The sequence below is a fragment of the Eretmochelys imbricata genome, chromosome 28 (genome assembly GCF_965152235.1).
Source record: "Eretmochelys imbricata isolate rEreImb1 chromosome 28, rEreImb1.hap1, whole genome shotgun sequence".
Taxonomy (NCBI): domain Eukaryota; kingdom Metazoa; phylum Chordata; order Testudines; family Cheloniidae; genus Eretmochelys; species Eretmochelys imbricata.
The window spans coordinates 507,508-531,416 of record NC_135599.1 but is presented as its reverse complement, the minus strand read 5'-3'; the positions used below and the strand labels follow the sequence as shown (position 1 = coordinate 531,416).

General features: G+C 54.9%; 1 protein-coding gene and 1 pseudogene across 1 annotated transcript in view; one reads left to right on the top strand and one right to left on the bottom strand.

The window, feature by feature from the left end:
• The window catches only part of DNAH2 (dynein axonemal heavy chain 2), a 106,501-nt gene extending 93,593 nt beyond the window's left edge, over positions 1 to 12,908 (bottom strand). Inside the window, 5 exon segments of the mRNA XM_077806634.1 lie at positions 2,444 to 2,554; positions 3,241 to 3,469; positions 4,121 to 4,291; positions 5,516 to 5,607; positions 12,788 to 12,908. Of these exon segments, the coding sequence (XP_077662760.1) occupies positions 2,444 to 2,554; positions 3,241 to 3,469; positions 4,121 to 4,291; positions 5,516 to 5,607; positions 12,788 to 12,908 (724 nt within the window).
• Positions 12,909 to 21,757: 8,849 nt separating this feature from the next.
• On the top strand, positions 21,758 to 23,909 carry LOC144258204 (T-complex protein 1 subunit theta pseudogene; annotated as a pseudogene).

Genomic DNA, 23,909 nt, shown 5'->3' with positions numbered 1-23,909 from the left:
TGGAGACACATTTCCCCCAGCAGGTAGGAGACACTTATCTCCTAGTGGGGCAGGGAGCATTGTGTATGAAACCAACAAGTGAAGTCGATTAGCATACTGGGTCAAATGCTAATGAAGAGCCAGTGGAGACTTGAGAAGGAAAGTAACAGGCAGATGTAAACAGTGTGGGGGAGACACCCTGTTCTTCAAGTGAAGATCAAAAAGTCTGGTTTAGTACAACTGAAGAAGTAAACTAACAGTGGGTTGGAGGCTTGGCTAAAAATTCTAGGAAGAGGGCTTGGGGTAAGCTACCCTCCAGGAAACAGGGGAATATCTCAGAAGTTAAATGTGTGCACTGAAAGCTGTGTTATGGTTTTATATGTAACCATTAATTTCCAGTATTCCTACTTTCTCTCATTTCCATCTCTGTTCTTCGATCATAAACTTATTCTTGATTTCATAGAATCATAGAATCATAGAATATCAGGGTTGGAAGGGACCCCCGAAGGTCATCTAGTCCAACCCCCTGCTCGAAGCAGGACCAATTCCCAGTTAAATCATCCCAGCCAGGGCTTTGTCAAGCCTGACCTTAAAAACTTCCAAGGAAGGAGATTCCACCACCTCCCTAGGCAACGCATTCCAGTGTTTCACCACCCTCTTAGTGAAAAAGTTTTTCCTAATATCCAATCTAAACCTCCCCCACTGCAACTTGAAGCCATTACTCCTCGTTCTGTCATTTGCTACCATTGAGAACAGTCTAGAGCCATCCTCTTTGGAACCCCCTTTCAGGTAGTTGAAAGCAGCTATCAAATCCCCCCTCATTCTTCTCTTCTGCAGGCTAAACAATCCCAGCTCCCTCAGCCTCTCCTCATAAGTCATGTGTTCTAGACCCCTAATCATTTTTGTTGCCCTTCGCTGGACTCTCTCCAATTTATCCACATCCTTCTTGTAGTGTGGGGCCCAAAACTGGACACAGTACTCCAGATGAGGCCTCACCAATGTCGAATAGAGGGGGACGATCACGTCCCTCGATCTGCTCGCTATGCCCCTACGTATACATCCCAAAATGCCATTGGCCTTCTTGGCAACAAGGGCACACTGCTGACTCATATCCAGCTTCTCGTCCACTGTCACCCCTAGGTCCTTTTCCGCAGAACTGCTGCCTAGCCATTCGGTCCCTAGTCTGTAGCGGTGCATTGGATTCTTCCGTCCTAAGTGCAGGACCCTGCACTTATCCTTATTGAACCTCATCAGATTTCTTTTGGCCCAATCCTCCAATTTGTCTAGGTCCTTCTGTATCCTATCCCTCCCCTCCAGCGTATCTACCACTCCTCCCAGTTTAGTATCGTCCGCAAATTTGCTGAGAGTGCAATCCACACCATCCTCCAGATCATTTATGAAGATATTGAACAAAACCGGCCCCAGGACCGACCCCTGGGGCACTCCACTTGACACCGGCTGCCAACTAGACATGGAGCCATTGATCACTACCCGTTGAGCCCGACAATCTAGCCAGCTTTCACGATAAACATATCTAAGTGGTGTGTGTGAAGCAGACTGGAGGTCCCGCGTTGACTATTCCAGGCTGGTGTGAGCGATTCCTTTAGGAGTAGCAAACCTGAGAGCTCTGTGAGCGTTCAGTGAACGGGTGCTGGGCACTCCAGAGGGATGCTCGGAGGACCGGACAGTTGGCGTGCGCCTATGGCTAACCTGTGTGGAGAGAGCGAGGCCTATGGGGGCCCGGAAGGTGGACCGCTGATGGAGATTAAAGGCATTTGATCTCCTGCTCTCTTTGGGTGATCTTTTTCGAGTGCTCCCCAATTTTTCTAGCTTTACCAACCCTTCCCCCCACACCGTTCTGGCTGGGGACCAGTCAGGCATCCCTTTGCCACAAGTCAAACCCAGAAAAGATATTTTAACAGCACAGGTCATGAATAAACACAGCACTTTCCCCTCCCAGTCTCGCCCACATGGCAGGGCCTGGACTGACCCCGATCAGCCTCACATCCTCCAAGGTCATGAAATCAAGGCCCTCTTTATGCCCTGATTCCCCAGAGAGGTACCTGAGGACAGTGCAGCGAGTGCGACCCCAGTTTCTGGGGAATGCAGAGTCCCGCCACTGAGCCGCCCCGGCTGGTCTTACCTCTGCTTAAAGTTTTTACTGCCTGGTGGTTGCCAGCTCCTTGAAGAATATCTGAACTGAAAGCAATAACCCTGCAAAAGGATTCTCCGTGCTCCTCAGGCCCCAACAAGCCTCTCAGAGATTGGGAATGATGGATGCAGCTCATATGCTGCTGGAGGTTAATTCACTTAGACTCTGCGCACTGCGATTCTCCCCAGCTCCTCTGTCAAGTTTATCCCCCCGACCAGCCACTTTCCCATTACACTGATCTGGTTATTGCTCCACTCTCCCAGGCCATGTGGCATTATGGCCCCCAAAGAGCCAGGCTGGGGAGTTACTCACTTTCCAGTCTCTGAACCAGTGCTTTGTCCTTCACGACCACTTCAGGCTTCATGGTCAGGGCTTCAATAGGGATGTAGAGAACCGTGCGGCCCTTCATTTTTGAACGTGTATCTGGAGAAGGGAGAGACAGATGGAGCTGCTAGTACACAGTCAAATCCTCTCTCCTGCACTGGGTTTGGGGCTGGAGGGGTTGGGAAAGAGAAGTCTTTTTTCTCTGATTTTATTTTCGCAGAGGAGTCGGAGAATGGCACATGGGGCCTTTCACCTCTCGGGACCAGCTCCAGTCAGGGCCCAGGTCAGGGAACACTGGCTGGCTCAAGGAGGGTCAGTGAATGGGATACGAAGCCTTTCACCACTAAGGACCAATTCCACCCTGCCCCTCGGTCAGTGGTGACAAAGATAAAGCGGGTGAGGTAGTACCTTTGGCTCTGGGGAGCTCAAAAGCTTGTCTCTTTCCCCATCAGAAAGACCTGTTGTTTGGTCCAACAAAAGACATTACTTCACCCACCTTGTGTCTCTCATATGCCGGGACCAACACAGCTACAACACTGCAAACAACAGTGGTGCCAAAGTCATTCTCCTCTGAAGGCCGGAAATCATTAATAGCGCTGTGCAAAATCCACCCGAGCACCCCATTTTGTACTGTGGACGTCACGGAGTCTCCGGAAAGGAGAGCACAGAGCAACCCAACAAGAACTTGTGTAACAAGAAACTGGCCAGGTACCGACGTCCTGGTGGAAAGAACCAGAGGGCAGCACTGCGAGGCAGCTCAGGGGGAGAGGTGTTATTCACTCTACCTGTGAGAGAGGTCATGAAGTGGTATATTTCCGAGAAGAATTCGTTCTTGATGCTCTCGGGCCAATTGGTGTTGCGGAAGAGGCGGGGGAGGAAGACACTATTGAGAATTCGCATGAGGGAATCAATGTAGGGTCTCCGGACGGTGCCAAATTGCACTGTCTTCTGGAAATTCTCTGCGGTGATCTCTGCATTCTCATGGCGGATGAAATAGGTAAGTTGTTTCTGCTCCTGCAAGGGGCAGCCAATGACAGGGTGAGGTTAATTAGCAGCAGGCTTTGCCCCCTCACTGTATCTATGGGCAATGTGTGTTGTTCCCACACCCAACACGTGGAGTTAAAGCAATGGGCCGTAGGTTTGAAGCATAATCAAAGCAAGGAAATTACAGTCATGAACAAGATATGACAGGGATAAGCTGGCCTGGCTTCTGTAAAGGAAAAGTGCACCTCTCTTACCTGTTAGAATTCCCTGAGCATTTCAGCCAAAGAGTGAATAAAGGAGAATTGGCTGACATCATTTATTTAGTATTTCAAAAAGCTTCAGGCAAAATCCTTCCCAAAAGGCTTTTAAGGAAACTAAAGCCCGAAGCCTGCAAACATTTATGTGTACGCTTAATTTTACGAATGTGATGAGCATGCCATTGAAGGCACCATGCTGAACCACCAGGGTCCCTTCCCCCTCAACATCCCCTGCAGCACAGCGCCCCCTAGTGCTGGGGCATTAGGATCAGCAATAACTCATAGGGGAGAATGTCCCCAAGCACCAACTAGTCCCAAACCTGGTTAGCTCATGAGGCCAATAGGATGACAGCACAAACTGGTATGACTGCAGCCCCTCCACGGGAACTCTTGTAGGATCTAGGCAGCACAGTGTCAAACAAACCTGATATGGCATGGTCTGCTCAACCTTCAGTCCAGCAAACTCATCTATGTAGACGACGAGCAATTGCTTACTGACATCCTTCAGAAAGAGATCCAGGGTTGCAGCATGCTCCTCTGTCCACATGTCATCCCTTAGGCCACTCAGGACCACCCGGCTGCGGATGCAGGGTTTCTGGGGAAAGAGGACAGGACAGCAACAGCTTTAGCAAAGCCGAGGAGAGATGGGACAGTGGTTTCTGTGAGGTGAACACCTGCTCCTCTCAGAACGGGACTGAAACATACAGACACTGCCTTCCCAACCCATTTCACACAGGGGGCCTGAGAATGGCCATCAGATGGGAGTGGATTCTCCTCTGCACCAACCTGCACTGAACTGGGATTGGATACCAGAAAGTGAAAGCCTCCTGATCTCATTACAAATCCTCGTTAGCCAATCGCTGTCCCCTGAGGCCCCTCAGGAATGTATAGGAGAGGCTAATTTGTCAATGTAGTTGAAAGACAAACAAAGCTTCCATAGCTTTCTGGGCTAGGCTGTTAGGCAACCTGATCCCTGTTGAGGAGGAGAAGGTAAGAAACAATAAAGAGCCGAAATGTAAGGAATGAAAGAAGCAAATTTGGAGCTGGGCAGAGCAGCTGTTTGGGTTTGGAAGGGTTTTTTTAGAACAAGCATTAAGCCTTGTCTCCATTTCTCATTCCCAGGAGCATCTAAAGAAAACTTGGAAATTAGGATCAAATTAAGGTAACATCTGGCATGAAAGTTTAGAGCCAGATGTTACCTGCATTAATGTGACAAAACGCTACTCAGTGCCATGCAAGCACCCTCCTCCCTTCTGTCCTTTCTGTTTCTGGGCTCTGAGTGAAGAGCCATCAGGGCTGGGAGGTGCCGGATGGCAGGTAAAAACTGGAACACAGTTCAGAAAAGGCATCCCCTCCCCTCTGTGTGACTGTTCTGAGAGGGGAGGATGGATTAATGTTCCTTGCCAGTAATCATCATCAGAATCACTTATGGTGCCATCGAATCTGTAAGAGCTTTGCAGCGTGAAATGCAACACTCAGAAGGGGGACGAGGCAGCCATTTCACCGTTCCACAGGGAGTTTAAAACAGAAAATTAAGGTGGATTCCACATCCAACTGCAATGGCAGCAGGGAATTTTGAGAGGTAAAATGGGATCACCTGAGCTGGAAGCTGGCCAGGACATCAAGATAACATATTAGTAGTTCCATGTATAGGAAAGTCTTGTATTTGACGGCCTTCCTTTCTCACCCCAGCCCCATCATGGAGGCTGCATCATCCTTTGTGATATTACGGAAAGGGAATGTCAAACTTGCACAGCTACCCAAGCACAGCATGGGTGACACAATGGCCCACAAAGGACATTGGGGACCTTTGACCTACCAGATCCACCTCTTTTTCCTCTGGGATGATGACTGCACCCACGTCTGCCTCACCTTCTCCCCCACCATCACAAGATCCGAGAGCACTGACTCCTTGGAGAAGACAAAATGTAAAGACACAAAAAATAAGGGGCTCTTCTCTGAGCCTTAACACTTTCCCCCTCCTTTAATGACTAGTGAGTTTAGCACGAGTGGAAGGGGTCAGCTAGACAGCCCCTGGAGAATGAATCATAGAAATGTAGGACTGGAAGAGACCTCATCAGGTCATCTAAGTCCAGTCCTCTGCATTGAGGCAGGACTAAGTATTATTCCAGACCACCTATTCCAGGCGGTTGTCTAATCTGTTCTTAAAAACCTCCAATGACAGAGATTCCACAAATTCCCTCGGTAATTTGCTTCAGTGCTTAACTAGGAAAAATTTCCTAACTGGAAGGGTAATTTCCCTTGCTACAGTTTAAGCCCATTGCTTCTTCTCCTGTCCTCAGTGGATAAGGAGAACCATTTATCACCCTCCTCTTTATAACCACCCTTGATGTAGATGAAGCCCCCTCTCAGTCTTCTCTGCTCCAGACTAAACAAACCTGTTTTTTTTTCATTTCCCCTCAGAGGTCATGTTTTCTAGACCTTTCATCATTTTTGTTGCTCTCCTCTGAACGCTCTCCAGTTTGTCCACATCTTTCCCAAAGTTTGGTGCCCAGAACTGCAGCTGAGGCCTTATCAGTGCTGACTATAGTGGAAGAATTACTTCTCACACCTTGCTTACAATACTCCTGCTAATACACCCCAGAGTGAGGTTTGCTTTTTTTTTTTTTTTTGCAACAGTGCTACCTTGCTAACTCATATTTAGCTTGTGATCCCCTATAACCGTAGATCCTTTTCCGCAGTACTCCTTCCTAGGCAGTCATTTCCCATTTTGTATTTGTGCAATTGATTATTCCTTCCTAAGTACAGTACTTGCATTTGTCCTTACTGAATTTCTTCCTATTTATTTCAGACCATTTCTCTAGCTTGTCAAGATCATTTTGAATTCTAATTCTGTCCTCCAAAGTGTTTGCAACCCCTCCCAGCTGGGTATCATCTACAAACCTTATAAGTGTACTCTGTGCCATTCCCAAATCACTTATAAAGATATTGAACAGAAGACAGAGGACAGATCCATCCCACTTGATTTCCCCGGCCAGCTTGACTGTGAACCATTGATAACTACTCTCTGAGTACGGTTTTCCCACCTTGCAGTAGGTTCAGCTAGGCTATATTTCCCTAGTTTGCTTATGACAAAGTCATGAGAATCAAAAATCTTACGAAAGCCAAGATGTATCACATCTACTGCTCCCGCCACTCCCATCCACAAGGCTTTTTACCCAGTCCAAGAAGGATATTCTCTCTGTGTATCCCCAGAGCTGGAGGCAAAGAAAGCTTATGTCCCCTCTCCAAAGAGCTTTACCCTGCCCTCCCTGTTAAGGTGCCAATGAGGATGTCTATTAGTGCTATTTGTGATGAGGTTTTACCCGTGTGGCCGGCACTAGGAACTGGACTCAGACTCCTACATAATTTCACACAGGGGCCCCAGAAGGGCTGCCAGATGGGAGCAATCCGTCGCTACTGAGCCACCTTGGAAGTGGTGCCTTCGAGCTGAAAGCCTCTGTATCCTATTCCCCGACCTTGTGAAGCAACCCATCCACCCTGACCTGAGGCCAAATTGGAACCAGTGCTCTAGATACAAAAGGCCCAGTGTCCCATTCCCTGAGCCAGCCAGCCAGTCCCCACCGACCTGAAGGCAAACTGGCACTGGTGCCCTAGATATGAAAGTCCCCGTTATCCCATTCCCCAAACCTTTGAGCTAACAGTAAACCCTGAGCACAACAAAACAGCTTCATTAGTACAGACTATTCCATTGTCGCTGCACATGGAAAGGGAGATGAGGAAAAGGAAACCGGGCTGTAAGAAGAGATGAAGGCTCATGGATTTTGGAGCACTTTGTAACGAGGGTTCCTAAAGCACCGTGAGCCTCCCGCGATCCGAGTGACAAGGGACTTTCTAACATATTCGATTACGGAAGCGTGACATACAGCTAAATGTTTCTGTTCCTGAACGTCGGCACTACGAATGCGACACCCAGCAGAGAGGAACCTTGGGGACACTTACAATGTTGTCATGAAGCATGACAAATTAACCATCCAGCTGAAACAGAAACTCTCCAATATCAACTCTTTAAATTAACTGTCCCCCACCCCCACCTCCTCAAATCAAACACAGTGGGACATGCCACTGCCCATAGCGAGTCATCATTTGTATTTCAATTACACCAGCATCCAGAATGAGGCACCCTCTGCTCATAGCGAGGGAATGAAGAACTGTCACCTTCTGATTGGCCATGAATACTTTTCTTTAATGTGAAACTGTTAACAAGCGAATTTATGGGTTGGTGAAAGGTGCCAGCTTGGCGTTCCCCAGACATGGAGTCCTTCACTTATCACTGGGCAGCAGCGGAGTAAACTTTCCCCCCCAGTTCGTACACTGTCCACATCAGTGTGCCTCAGTTAGGGGAATTCCTTGTAGGGGTTGACAAGAGTTTAGTCTACATGGGCTAGATTTTAAAGGTATTTGGGCGCCTAACTCACATTGATTTAAAGTCAGTGCCTATAGCCCATTTGGCCTCTGCCAAGGCTGCCAGCACCAGAGCAGATGGTGGTGATAATCGTAATGTGGAACTGGCCTGAATTCATTTCACAAGTGGGCAATCGAATGGCATCAGGTAGGTATGAATTCCAACCATTGACCCACGCCAGTTCTACACCCATGACCCAGAGGTGGAAGAGTCCAATCTCCATCCCGCCCCCACCATGAGCCAGCCAGTCCCCATGCTTTTGCATTTTGCGATCATGTTTAAAAGTTGCTTTGGAATTTCTCTCAATTTGAACACCACTGGAGAGATCCAAAACAATGAGTTAGGCTGCTACAGGACTATCACACTAGCAGATACTTCACTAGAGCAACATGTGCAAAGCTGAATCTGATTTCAACAAATTCAGAATCAGTAACCATAAACCAGATATGGAAACCGGGAGACACGCTTCAAAGCTAGAGAGAAGTGACAGTGCAGCCAACGTGACACAGAAGGAGAGACTGAGAGAGAAAGACTTCCTACTGCGGTGTCTGTACCAGAGAAATTTCCTCAAACTATCAGGAATCACACAAGACTTTTCATCCCAAAGCTGGAGCAGCTTTCCACTAGCCCAGGACTGAACTGCAGTGGCAAACGGACACAGGATAAAAGCCCTAACCCGGTGTGATGCCCCCTCCTGGGTAGCTGGTATCTGCCTCGGAGACAGACTTGACAGCCATTCGTTCCCTTTTACACTTTGGCAATACTCTGTATATAGCTTGTCATGCCAATAAAGCCCTACTGAATTGAAAAAAGCACAGTTTGGTGATCTACCCTCTGCCCAGCATCTCTCTTCCGCCTGCTCCGCTGCCACCCAATGGCCAGCTCATTGCTGAGTGGTGGCAATGCCACCTGACCAGCAGCTCCCCACTTCTCTCCCCCTCACCTCTTCTCCTGCTGCTGCTGCTTTAGAAACAGCACAGCTTATTAGTGGATAATGAAGGGACGGAGCCAGCACATGCAATGGGGCGGGGCTTGCAGGAGGACAGGCCGCCCTGGATTCTATAATGAACTGCTGAGTGTGCCACTGGATGGACTGGAACGATTCACACATGCTTCTTAGCCCCTGCGCTGCTAGGAGCCGAGGGAGAGTCTCCTTTCGCCCAAGTGCTAGGGCCTGAGCTTCTGCAGCAGGAGAAACTCTGGGTACGTCTTCCCTGCAATTGGGACAACACACATAGGCATACCCAAGCTAGCTTGGATGGAACTAGATTGCTACAAATAGCAGTGTAACTGCTGCAGCATGGCCAGCAGCATGGGGCTAGCTGCCTGCATCTGCGCCTAGGGGCCAGGGCGGGACTGTCCTCAGCCAGCTAGCCCACGCTGCTGCAACTACACTGCTAGTCTTAGCAAGCCAACTCAACTGAAGCCAGCTTGGATATGCCGACACATGCCGCCATCGCCCCTCCTGACTGCTGTGCGCACACATCCCAAGTTCTAGCTCTGCCTCTGCTGGGCGGCTCTGAGCCACCACTGTGCACAGCGCAGGACCTCCTGGCGGGCACTAGCCATCACATGTTCAAACGAAGGCACCTCTAATACTTGTGGCCCCATTTTAGAAATTCGGACCCCGATCTTCAGAGGTGCCGAGCAGCCCCAGCTCCTAATGGCGCCCGTGGGAGTCGTGGGTTCTCTGAAGCTCAGAAAATCAGGCCCAGGGTGTCCCAATATAAGAACCCAAAAAACAGAGTGGCCGGCTCTAAAGGGATTTGTTACCGTGAATGGCTAGCCAGACAAGGTGGGTGAGGCAATATTTGACCAACTTCTGATGGTGGGAGCGACCTGGGACAGACACGGCTATAACAACTCTGCACACAACAACGGCCAGAGAGACAGACGGGCCAGGGGAGACAGCTGCCAACAGGGGAGGTCTACATCTGGCCCTGATGACTCAGCGTATGTCAAGGGGGACCAGCAGGCGGTCAGGCCAGGCCTGGGTGCTGATATTACAGACCTAATCTTTGCTCCCTTTCATTTTGTCTTGTTTCATGCTCCCTTGTCCCGAATCAAACCCTCTGCACTTGCTGAATAAAACCCTCCTGTGGCTTCATCTCCCAGGGAGCACGCCCGTAGAAGTGCTTCCCAATTCAGCCAGCGTTCAGCTGCCTGACAGGGGATGTCATTTCACTGACTGTCGCAGCGTTCTGGATTGGAGCAGAAGCTCTGAGCGGAGCTGGCTTCGTGCACATTACATTAGGCAGCGATGATCACTGGAACGGAAGAGCTAGTGTAGCTCTGAAGAGCTGCTGCTGGAAATCAGGGTGGGTTACTGTGGTAACACGCTGAAGGGAAACAATTTGAGGGGGAGGGGGGCTCACAGACCTGATTAAGATAAACATCTACAGCTAGGAGTTTTAAGTGATAAGTCTGAAGAAAGGAATGATTGAAAAGACAGCATAGATCGGGGGTCCGAGACAGAGCTTTTCCCTTCTAGAGCATCAGTTCCAGTATTCGCAAAAAGAAAAGGAGGACCTGTGGCACCTTAGAGACTAACCAATTTATTTGAGCATAAGCTTTCCAGTATTGTCTCTCACATGGGGGACAAGTTGGCTTATGGGGGGCAAGGGATAGGATATAGGGCCTTTCACCTCGAGGACACTGGTTTTGACTCACCCCACATGGGGAGCACTGGCTGGCTGTTGGGAGGCAGGGAATGGGACACAGGACCTTTCACCTCTAGAGCAGTGGCTGCATCTGGCACCATGTCAGAGATGACTGGTTAGTTTAGGGAGTGGGATGGAGAGCCTCAGCTACAATGGCAGTTCTAATCCAGCTCCAGGTGGATGGCTTTTTTACAAAAAAACCCCCCCATATATTAAAACTATTGTAACAGCAGCTGGGGCTCAAGGGTGCCTATAATGAACAAGACTAGCAGATTTCAGAGTAGACTGGGAGTGGCTGGGTCATTACACATACTGAATCTATTTCCTTAAGTTAAGTATCCTCACACCTTCTTGCCAACTGTCTAAATGGGCCATCTTGATTATCACTACAAAAGTTTTTTTCTCCTGCTGATAATAGCTCATCTTAACTAATTAGCCTCTCACAGTTTGTATGGTAACTTCCAACTTATCTGTATCTGTGTGTATCTATCTATCTATATGTTCCATTCTATGCATCCGAAGAAGTGAGCTGTAGCCCACGAAAGCTTATGCTCTAATAAATTTGTTAGCCTCTTAGGTGCCACAAAGACTAGCAGATGTCTTCAACTTGCCTGTATCTTTAATAGGGTGAAGGCTCGGGCTGCACTTCACTCCCTATACCAGGAGGCCATGAAGGTAACACTGGGTTTGATTTCACAAGGTGAGGCCGACACTGGACATTTTTATGTCTGGTGTAACTTCCCACCCTCACAGCTCCAGCAGTGTGCAGAAAGGACCCAGATTTTAACCAGCTGCTGCCTGGATTTTAACCAGCATCTCATGTGGACCTGTAGTTACACCACTGCACTAGGACCCAACAGACCTGGCTTCTATTCCTGGCTCTGCCCAAGATCTGCTGTATAGCCGTGAGCAAGTTCCCGGGCCTCTGTTTCATTCTCACCCTTTGTCTAGCGAGATTGTTAGCTCTGCGACAGGGACTATCCCTCAGTGGGTGTTTGTACGATGCAGCACTCCAGTGCTACGGTCATCATAACAGACTTGCTGAGAGCAAGTTAGATCAGCGGTCTGCAACCTTTTCTCATTTGCGGGCCAATGAAAATTTTGGAATGGAGGTGCAGCCCCCTTCGGAAATGATAGACCGTCTGCAGACCCCCCATGGACCACAGGTTGAAAACCGTTATTCTATGGGAACGACAACCTTTCGCAGACCCCTTAGACATGGTCTGCGGACCACACGTTGAAAACCACCGGGTCAGGTGAATTTTATGGTGACTAAAATGTCCAAATCCTGTCCAGGACAATGTTGACACAAGAATAAAAGGGGATAAACTGGCCAGGAATAAATCTAGGCTGGAAATTAGAAGGTTTCTAACTCTAACCCAACCTTCCGGCCTTCCTCCTGTGGTTTACTCATCTGGAGTGGGCCGGATTTTGAAAGATCTATCTCCTAGTGGGGTCTTGGTGCCTGGGCTTAGCACAACCCACGTCTGAGGTTCTCACGGTACCAGAAGGTTTAGAGAGAGGTTCTGGAACAGCCCCCCAGTAGGAATCATGGGGGCAAACAACCTAACTAGTTTGAAGCTGGAGCGTGATAAGTTTAAACGGGATATGACAGGTTGACCTGGGACAGCAGGGGACCAGACTCCATGACCCAGGAGGACCTTGTCACTCCTACGTCCAGTGGTGGAGCTGCACCCGTCAAAACAATGGCGGGGAATTTAAGGGCCTGCAGCTCTCACTGACTTCAGCTCAGCACTTGAAAACCAGGCCCTAAGAGAGTAGCGTAGACAAGGCCCAAGGGGCTGCAGTCTGATGAAATCACTAGTTATTTGATATGACCTTTGCAGCCAGGTTTGGTACAAATTAGGGTATACAGAGCTAGTGGCAGGATTTGCAGAGGTGCTGAGCACTTGTGACTCCCAGGAAGCCCAGGGAGCTAGGGGGCACTCAGAGAGTTGGATCATCTGCGCAGCAGGCAGCGCTAGTAAAGGGTTTGGGGAAATACCAGTCTCCTCCGGGGTGGGGGCCGGCAGACCCAATTCACTATCCGATACCAAGGTGGGTCTCCGCACAGCACTTTTGCGCTGCTTTTTGTCGCCAGGCGTGCCGCGGCGGCGAGCACTCATTGTTCACCAAAGGCTCTGTGAAAAAAACAAACCTGTATTTAGGAAACCGACGGCATCACTGGAAGGAAAAACAGTCGAACAGAGCAGGTGGGACAGAGGGTCAGGGTCCTATTCCCAGCTCTGGGAGGGGAGTGGGATTGAGGGGGTTAGAGCGGGGCGGGGGGGGGGGGGGGGGGCTGGGAGTCAGGACTCCTGGGTTCTATCCCTGATTCTAGGAGGGGAGTGGGGTCTAGGGGATTAGAGCAGGAGACTCTGTTCCCCTGCTACCATGCTCTTCGGGTGGCTTTTACACCCCTTGCTCTGGGGTAAATGATGGCACCCGGCCCAGAGCCATGGAGAACAGGAGTTCTGTTCCTGCCCCTCCACGAAGGAGCCGGGCCTTTGGGAACGTCACTTCCTGTCTCTGGGCCACCCATCTGCGCCTACATTCGGTCCCTCTTCCTCCTCCTCCTCCAAGCCATTGGCCTCTTCCCGGTAAAATGTTCCCTCCCCTTAATGGCTGTTACCTGTTTTCACCTGCCCCCTCCCCAATCCACCTGCCCCCGCACCCACCTTCCCCACCTCACACTTGTCCCCTTCCTCCCCACCCCAGCGGCTCACTTGCCCCCTTTCCGACCCGTCCTCCAACTCCTACCTGCCCCCTCCCCTACCACATGTGGGTCCTACACTCGTTTACTTGCCACCTAACTCCTGCCTCCCCCTCTCTCCTGCACCTGACACCCCCTCCCCTCCCCTCCCTCCTTCCTCTCCCCCACTCACCCTCTCCCCTCCCCTCACACCCATCCCCTTCCACTCACAACTGTCCCCATTCCCCACACACCCCTTCCCTCTTCCCATTTGCCCCTGCTCCCACAGCTCCCCTCCCATCCCTTCTCCTCCACTTCACAACTGCCCCCCCACAGCTACCCTTCCCACCTGCCCCCTCCTTCAACCTGCCCCTCCCCTCAGACACTTCCCCCTCCCCTTCATATCTGGCCCCTCCCCTCACCTGCCCACCTCCCCCACAGCTACCCTTTCCACCTGCCCCTTCCCTCATCTACTCCCTCCCTCTGCAACCTACCCCCTGCCCTCACTTGCCCCCTCCCCCACACCTACCCCTCCCTCTGCAACATGCCCCTCACCTCACCTCACCTCCACACCCATCCCTCCCACTTCCCACCTGCCCCTGCTCCCACAGCTACCCCTCCCACCTGCCCCCTCCCCTCCAGCTACCCCCTCCTTCAACCTGCCCCCTCCCCTTCACATCTGCCCCTCCCCTCACCTGCCCACTCCCTCCAGCTACCCCCTCCTTCAACCTGCTCCTTCCCTCCCCTCTCCCCCATACCTACCCCTCCCACTTCCCACCTGCCCCCTCCCCCCAGCTACCCCTCCCACCTGCCCCACTCCTCACCTACCCCTGCTCCCACAGCTACCCCTCCCACCTGCCCCCTCCCCACACAGCTACCCCCTCCTTCAACATGCCCCTCCCCCTTCCCACCTGCCCCTTCCCCCACAGCTGCCCCTCTCCCACTGCTTCCCCCTCCTTCAACCTGCCCCTCCCACTTCCCACCTGCCCCCTCCCCCCAGCTACCCCTCCCACCTGCCTCACTCCTCACCTACCCCTGCTCCCACAGCTACCCCTCCCACCTGCCCTTCCCCGCACCTGCCCCCTCCCCACACAGCTACCCCCTCCTTCAATGTGCCCCTGCCCCTTCCCCCACAGCTGCCCCTCTCCCACTGCTTCCCCCTCCTTCAACCTGCCCCTCCCACTTCCCACCTGCCCCCTCCCCTTCATATGTGCCCCTCCCCCCATGCCCCCTCCTTCAACCTGCCCCTCCCCTTCTCACCTGCCCCCTCCCCCACAGCTACCCCTCCCACCTGCCCCCTCCCCCCACAGCTACCCCCTCCTTCAACCTGCCCCTCCCACTTCCCACTTGCCCCCTCCCCTTCATATGTGCCCCTCCCCCACACCTCACTCCTACCCCACCTCACCCCTGTCCTGCACGCTCCGCTCCAACTCGCCCCTCGAGCCCCGCCCACCCCCAGCGTCTCCCCGGGCAACCGGGCAACGGAAGCTGCGGGGAGGAGCGCGAGCCTGGGAGGGAACCAATCACGAGAGGGCCGAGCGAAGGAGCGCGCGCCGCTTGAGTGGCGGTTGGTGGGAGGGGCGGGGAGCGCGCGCCGCTTGAGTGACAGTTGGTGAGGAGGAGCGACTGGGATGGGAAGCAGCCCTGTCAATCCTACCAAGAGAGGGGCCTGATTGGAGAATCAGGAGGAGAGCGGCGGGAGCAGAAGGGATGGGTGGGCCTAGGAAAAACTGTCAATCTTGGCCAGAGAGGCAGCTGATTGGAGAGCTGGGGGGAAAAGGGTAGGAAGAAGGAGAGGGTCTCCTCAAATTCCCTGAGGGACCCCCCCCCCGCCCCGCCCCGAAAGGTCTGGTTGACAACTCCCATCATGCAGCAGAAGGGGTTGCTTATCAGAGCTTAGCATCAGTCCCAGAATGCATTGCACCAACAGAACAAGAATAGAGCTCCCCCAGTGCATTGCTGTACCCCAGTGTGAGCGGAGGTCCCAGAATGCATTGCTACACACACAATGAGCCGCAGGCCCGGGGCGGAGGTCCCAGAATGCATTGCTACACACACGATGAGCCGCAGGCCCAGGGCGGAGGTCCCAGAATGCATTGCTACACACACGATGAGCCGCAGGCCCGGGGCGGAGGTCCCAGAATGCATTGCTACACACACAATGAGCCGCAGGCCCGGGGCGGTGGTCCCAGAATGCATTGCTACACACACAATGAGCCGCAGGCGCGGGGCGGAGGTCCCAGAATGCATTGCTACACACACAATGAGCCGCAGGCCCGGGGCGGCGGTCCCAGAATGCATTGCTACACACACAATGAGCCGCAGGCCCGGGGCGGAGGTCCCAGAATGCATTGCTACACACACAATGAGCCGCAGGCCCGGGGCGGTGGTCCCAGAATGCATTGCTACACACACAATGAGCCGCAGGCGCGGGGCGGAGGTCCCAGAATGCATTGCTACACACACGACGAGCCGCAGGCCCGGGGCGGTGGTCCCAGAATGCATTGCTACACACACTACGAGCCGCAGGCCCGGGGCGGAGGTCCCAGAATGCATTGCTACACACACAATGAGCCGCAGGCCCGGGGCGGTGGTCCCAGAATGCATTGCTACACACACAATGAGCCGCAGGCGCGGGGCGGAGGTCCCAGAATGCATTGCTACACACACAATGAGCCGCAGGCCTGGAGCAGAGCTCCCAGAATGCATTGCTACACACACTACGAGCCGCAGGCCTGGAGCAGAGCTCCCAGAATGCATTGCTACACACACGATGAGCCGCAGGCCCGGGGCGGAGGTCCCAGAATGCATTGCTACACACACAATGAGCCGCAGGCGCGGGGCGGAGGTCCCAGAATGCATTGCTACACACACTACGAGCCGCAGGCGCGGGGCGGAGGTCCCAGAATGCATTGCTACACACACAATGAGCCGCAGGCGCGGGGCGGTGGTCCCAGAATGCATTGCTACACACACGATGAGCCGCAGGCCCGGGGCGGTGGTCCCAGAATGCATTGCTACACACACGACGAGCCGCAGGCCCGGGGCGGTGGTCCCAGAATGCATTGCTACACACACGATGAGCCGCAGGCCCGGGGCGGAGGTCCCAGAATGCATTGCTACACACACTACGAGCCACAGGCCCGGGGCGGAGGTCCCAGAATGCATTGCTACACACACTACGAGCCGCAGGCCTGGAGCAGAGCTCCCAGAATGCATTGCTACACACACTACGAGCCGCAGGCCCGGGGCGGAGGTCCCAGAATGCATTGCTACACACACTACGAGCTGCAGGCCCGGGGCGGTGGTCCCAGAATGCATTGCTACACACACGATGAGCCGCAGGCCCGGGGCGGAGGTCCCAGAATGCATTGCTACACACACTACGAGCCGCAGGCGCGGGGCGGAGGTCCCAGAATGCATTGCTACACACACTACGAGCTGCAGGCCCAGGGCGGAGGTCCCAGAATGCATTGCTACACACACAATGAGCCGCAGGCCCGGGGCGGAGGTCCCAGAATGCATTGCTACACACACAATGAGCCGCAGGCCCGGGGTGGAGGTCCCAGAATGCATTGCTACACACACTACGAGCTGCAGGCCTGGAGCAGAGCTCCCAGAATGCATTGCTACACACACGATGAGCCGCAGGCCCGGGGCGGAGGTCCCAGAATGCATTGCTACACACACACGATGAGCCACAGGCCTGGAGCAGGGCTCCCAGAATGCATTGCTACACACACTACGAGCCGCAGGCCCGGGGCGGAGGTCCCAGAATGCATTGCTACACACACGATGAGCCACAGGCCTGGAGCAGGGCTCCCAGAATGCATTGCTACACACACGATGAGCCGCAGGCCCGGGGCGGAGGTCCCAGAATGCATTGCTACACACACGATGAGCCGCAGGCCCGGGGCGGAGGTCCCAGAATGCATTGCTACACACACAATGAGCCGCAGGCCTGGAGCAGAGCTCCCAGAATGCATTGCTACACACACAATGAGCCGCAGGCCCGGGGCGGAGGTCCCAGAATGCATTGCTACACACACTACGAGCTGCAGGCCTGGAGCAGAGCTCCCAGAATGCATTGCTACACACACGATGAGCCGCAGGCCCGGGGCGGAGGTCCCAGAATGCATTGCTACACACACTACGAGCCGCAGGCCCGGGGCGGAGGTCCCAGAATGCATTGCTACACACACAATGAGCCGCAGGCCCGGGGCGGAGGTCCCAGAATGCATTGCTACACGCACAATGAGCCGCAGGCCCGGGGCGGAGGTCCCAGAATGCATTGCTACACACACGATGAGCCACAGGCCCGGGGCGGAGGTCCCAGAATGCATTGCTACACACACGATGAGCCGCAGGCCCGGGGCGGAGGTCCCAGAATGCATTGCTACACACACTACGAGCCGCAGGCCCAAGGAAGGGGAATGCTTTATGTACTCTTTGTCGAGAACCTGGAGCCAGCCATTTCCCCTGATTGGACCTAGCCCCCTCACAGGGGGCAAAGGCCCTTTATTCCCCCATCCTCCTGGCTCTTTGCTATCGTGGGACTTTTCCTCGCCCACTCCCATCAATCAGGCACCCACAGCATGAGCAGGTGCCGTCAGCAGCCAGGGGAGAGGCTGGGGTTTCATACCAAGGCTTGTCGGGAACAGGCCGATCATCTGGGACCGCCGAGGGCTCCCCAGGCTGACCAGAGAGCAGCAGACGATCAGCGTGCGGGGAAAGGTGCCATCGGCCGCTGCTCCAAGGCTGAAGAAGGTGACCTCTCATAGGCCAAGCCGGTGCTGGCTATTGTTACTTAGGGGAGCCCATCAGCCTTCACCAAGCACCATCCCCTTAGGATGGTTCGCCATCCGTTCGGGAGGAGGGTGGGGAGAGCAAACCAAGCCGGCTGTCCCGCTGCCCCATGGAAGGCAGCAGCCACCCCAGTCACCCAGCTAGCTCCTGGCACAAAGAGCGTCTTACTCTGACGATTAGGGACCAGACACAGCTAGGGATTGGGAATGCAGCACGTGAGTGATTGCTCCGTCTTCCCCAACACCATGCTGCCCGTGAGGATCTATTCCATCCATTGCCAGCTGCTCTACACATGGATATCCATCCATCCATCCCCATACCCACCATCTATCCCCCCCTTCCATCCCCCCATCCATCCCCATACACGCCATCTATCCCCCCTTCTATCCCCCCATCCATCCCCATACACGCCATCTATCCTCCCTTCCATCCCCCCATCCATTCCCATACATGCCATCTATCCATCCATCCATCCCCGTATACGCCACCCAGCCATAAATCCATCCCCACACATGCCATCTATCCACCCATCCATCCCCACACATGCCATCTATCCACCCATCCATCCCCGTACATGCCATCTATCCATCCATTCCCATACATGCCATCCATCCAGCTATCCATCCCTGTACACGCCATTTAGCCATCCATCCATCCATCCATCCATCCATCCCCATACACACCATCCATCCCTGTACACGCCATCTAGCCATCCATCCATCCATCCCCATATACGCCATCTATCCACCCATCCAACCCCGTACACGCCATCTAGCCATTCATCCATCCCCATACACAGCCATCCAACCAACCATCCATCCATCCCCATACACAGCTATCCATCCATCCCCGTACACACCATCTATCCATCCATCCATCCATTCATCCATCCGTCCAGCCATCCCCACACACGCCATCTATCCACCCCTCCATCCCCATACACAGCTATCTATCCATCCATCCTTATACATGCTCCATGATTTTTCCGGGGACTGAGGTGAGGCTGACTGGCCTGTAGTTCCCAGGATCCTCCTTCTTCCCTTTTTTAAAGATTGGCACTACATTAGTCTTTTTCCAGTCATCCGGGACTTCCCCCGTTCTCCACGAGTTTTCAAAGATAATGGCCAATGGCTCTGCAATCACAGCTGCCAATTCCTTTAGCACTCTCGGATGCAACTCATCCGGCCCCATGGACTTGTGCACGTCCAGCTTTTCTAAATAGTCCCGAACCACTTCTTTCTCCACAGAGGGCTGGCCATCTATTCCCCCTGTTGGGGACACTGGGCATGGCCACTAGGTAACTCGAGGGGATGGAAGACCACGAGTGTCGATGAAGCCCCCTCGCACTAGGCCCCGGTGTCCTTGGCCCCCCTCCCGCCTGGAGGCACTCACAGCAGCTCTGCGTACTAGGCCCAAGTGTCCTTGCCTCCCCCCCCTCCCCGCCGCCTGGAGGCACACACAGCAGTTATACTGAGAATCTGCAACAATATGTTGCAGAGTCAGACTGCCTGAAACTAAGCAAGGCCAAACAGGGGAGATATGGAAGAACAATGCTGAATAAAGCAGCTTTATGTATAGTTTAACAAATGATACAGAGAACCAGGGAACTAGCTGGGAACTGGATTGGCTAGCTATATGGATACTTGGGGCAGCTTGCTATTGGATAAGTATGCTGGGAAAAAGGATGTCTAAAAAGCCTGTGTAACTTCCTGCTCTGGGTACAAGATTTGAGATTCAAATCTCCCTGTACCTATTTGAAGCTGCAAATAAACTTTTCTGCTTCTCCACCCCGTTGTGATTATTGGGTGTAGCACACCGGGTAACGAACCAACTCAAGCTGTTGTTGAGCCTCTCGGCACTGGGTGCCGGCAACACCCCTGTTGTGATGCCCAGCGCAGCAGTCTGGGAGCTGTCCTTGTTCGTGAAGACAGAGGCAAAAAAAGTATTGAGTACATTAGCTTTTTCCACATCCTCTGTCACTAGGTTGCCTCCCTCATTCATTAAGGGGCCCACGCTTTCCTTGGCTTTCTTCTTGTTGCCAACATAATAAATGATAAATGATCATCATAAATGATCTGGAGGATGGTGTGGATTGCACTCTCAGCAAATTTGCGGATGATACTAAACTAGGAGGAGTGGTAGATAAGCTGGAGGGCAGGGATAGGATACAGAGGGACCTAGACAAATTGAAGGATTGGGCCAAAAGAAATCGGATGACGTTCAATAAGGATAAGTGCAGGGTCCTGCACTTAGGACGGAAGAACCCAATGCACCGCTACAGACTAGGGACCGAATGGCTCGGCAGCAGTTCTGCGGAAAAGGACCTAGGGGTGACAGTGGAAGAGAAGCTGGATATGAGTCAGCAGTGTGCCCTTGTTGCCAAGAAGGCCAATGGCACTTTGGGATGTATAAGTAGGGGCATAGCGAGCAGATCGAGGGATGTGATCGTTCCCCTCTATTCGACATTGGTGAGGCCTCATCTGGAGTACTGTGTCCAGTTTTGGGCCCCACACTACAAGAAGGATGTGGAAAAATTGGAGAGAGTCCAGCGAAGGGCAACAAAAATGATTAGGGGACTGGAACACATGACTTATGAGGAGAGGCTGAGGGACCTGGGATTGTTTAGTCTGCAGAAGAGAAGAATGAGGGGGGATTTGATAGCTGCTTTCAACTACCTGAGAGGTGGTTCCAGAGAGGATGGTTCTAGACTATTCTCAGTGGTAGAAGAGGACAGGACAAGGAGTAATGGTCTCAAGTTGCAGTGGGGGAGGTTTAGGTTGGATATTAGGAAAAACTTTTTCACTAAGAGGGTGGTGAAACACTGGAATGCGTTACCTAGGGAGGTGGTAGAATCTCCTTCCTTAGAAGTTTTCAAGGTCAGGCTTGACAAAGCCCTGGCTGGGATGATTTAATTGGGGATTGGTCCTGCTTTGAGCAGGGGGTTGGACTAGATGACCTCCTGAGGTCCCTTCCAACCCTGATATTCTATGATTCTATGCTATCTATCTCTCTATCTATCTCCATCCACTCCCTCCATCTATCTACCTATCCCCATCCACCCCCGCTATCTATCTATCTATCTATCTATCTATCTATCTATCTATCTATCTATCCCCATCCACCCCCTCTATCTAGCTATCCAGGGTATGGGCAGAAGCTAACTGGCACCCAGCACCAGAGGGGAGGCAGAGTCTCAGGTCTGGGGGTGGATGGATGGACAGGTGCAGGGTAGCTCTGCCCAGTGCTGTGGAAATGCAGCCAGCTCTGGGGTGGAACTAGCACCCCAAGGGAGGCGGAGTCCTGAGATGATGGACAGGCGGGTTTCAGGTTGCTGGAGGAGGCAGCCCTGAGGTGCGGGAGAGGGGGGGATCCTGGACTCTCCTGGCTCCTTCCCCCTCCCAACTCCTGTGATTCTGCTCCCACCCTTGTCCCCCCCCGCTGCCCCACCCAGTGCTGACCTCACTGCCATTCCAGCCAATGGAGTGGCAGGACAGCTCCCGCGTGGAAGGCGCCACGGTGACATCGACCGTTTACTTACGGTTTGCAGCAGTTGGTTACCGGCCCCCCCGGTGCCGGCGAGAGGACCCCGGTGTCCGAGTCCCTGCCTCCCGCTCGCACCGTGAGCAGAGCCGGGCGGCGTGTCCGGGGACGGGGTCGCCCCTGGCGGTGGGTAACCCTGGCGATAGGGGCTGTCAGGCGGGGAAACCACCCCAGATCCAGCGCCCCCTAGAGGGGACAGGCCCCGTGCCCCATTCCCCGCCCCCCCTGAGCCAGCCAGTCCCTGCCCTGGGGCCGGAGGGGAGCCGGCGCCCCCTAGAGGGGACCGGCCCCGTGCCCCATTCCCCGCCCCCCCTGAGCCAGCCAGTCCCCGCCCTGGGGCCGGAGGGGAGCCGGCGCCCCCTAGAGGGGACCGGCCCCGTGCCCCATTCCCCGCCCCAGCCAGTCGTAACGTGGCCATTGGTTGTCTCTCTCCCCTCAGGCCATGGCTGCCCACGTGCCCCTGCCCCCTGGCCTGCCCCAGCTGCTCAAAGCCGGCACCAGGTACTTCTCCGGCCTGCAGGAGTCGCTCTTCAGCCACATCACGGCCTGCCGGGCCCTGGCCCTGTGCCTCCGCACCTCCTACGGGCCGCTGGGGCGCAGCAAACTGGTGATCACCCACCTGGGCAAGCCCCTGTTCACGGCCCACGCCGGCACCATCCTGCGGGAGCTGGAGCTGGAGAACCCAGTGGCCCGGATGCTGGGCGCGGCCAGCCAGGCCCAGGAGGAGGAGACGGGCGACGGAGCCAATGCCGTGGTGCTGCTGGCCGGGGCGCTGCTGGACAACGCCGAGAAGCTGGTGCGTGCCGGGCTGCCCGTGGCCGCCGTGCGGGACGGCTACGAGGTGGCCTGCAAGGAGGCCGTGCGGCTGCTGCCCGGCCTGGCCTGCCACACGCTGGCGGATCTCCGGGACCCGGACAGGGTGGCCTGGGCCCTGCGCACCGCCGTGGGCAGCAAGCTCTTCGGCTACCAGGATTTCCTCGCCGGACTGGTGGCCCGGTGCTGCGTGGCCGCGCTGAGCCCGGAAGGCACCTTCGAGCCCGATAACGTGCGCCTCTGCCAGGTGCCGGGGGGTGGCGTCACCGACTCCTGCCTGCTGGAGGGCATGGTCTTCTGCACCGAGGCCGAGAGCCGGGCGCACCAGGCACACCAGGCCCGGATCGCCGTCTACTGCTGCCCCTTCGGCCTGGCCCACACCGAGACCAAGGGCACGGTGCTGTTCCAGGGGCCGGCAGAGATGCGGGCGTACAGCGAGGAGGAGCTGCTCGGGCGGCGCGTCCGGGCCATTGCCGAGGAGGGGGCCGGCGTGGTGGTGGTGGGCGGGCGGGTGGACCCGCTGGCCCTGCAGTACGCCGACCAGCTGGGGCTGATGGTGGTGCGGCTCAACTCCCGGCTGGAGCTGCAACGCCTCTGCCGGGCCGTGGGCGCCGTCCCGCTGGCCAGCCTGGCGCCCCCGCCGCCCGGCGCCCTGGGGCACTGCCGGCACGTCTACCTGACCGAGATCGGGAGCACGGCCGTGGTGGTTTTCCGCCAGGACGGCGGATCCTGCCCCGTGGCCACTGTCCTGCTGCGGGGCGCCACCACCGAGCTGCTCTGCAGCCTGGAGGAGGCGGTGACGGACGGGCTGAACACCTACAAGGCCCTGGTGGGCGACCGCCGGCTGCTGCCCGGGGCGGGGGCCGTGGAGATGGCCCTGGCCGTGCGGCTGGCCACGCTGGGCACCTACATCCCCAGCCCGGAGCAGTACGCTATCCTGGAGTTCGCCCAGGCCTTGAAGACCCTGCCAGCGGCACTGGCCGAGAACGCTGGGCTGCCAGTCAACAAGACCATGGCGGCACTGGAGGCCCTGCACCAGCTGGGCACGGCCACGGCCGGCGTCCGGCTGGGCGAGGGGGGGGCTCCCACCATGGACGCGGCCCGGGAGGGGGTGCTGGACTCCTTGCTGGTCAAGGAGAGGGCCATCCGCCTGGCCGTCCACACAGCCACCACCCTGCTGGGCGTCAGCCACATCCTGGTAGCCAAGAAGAGCGGGGGGCCCAAGGTCCGGGCGGAGAACCCCAACTGGGACCTGGAACCCGACGCCCTGGAGTGA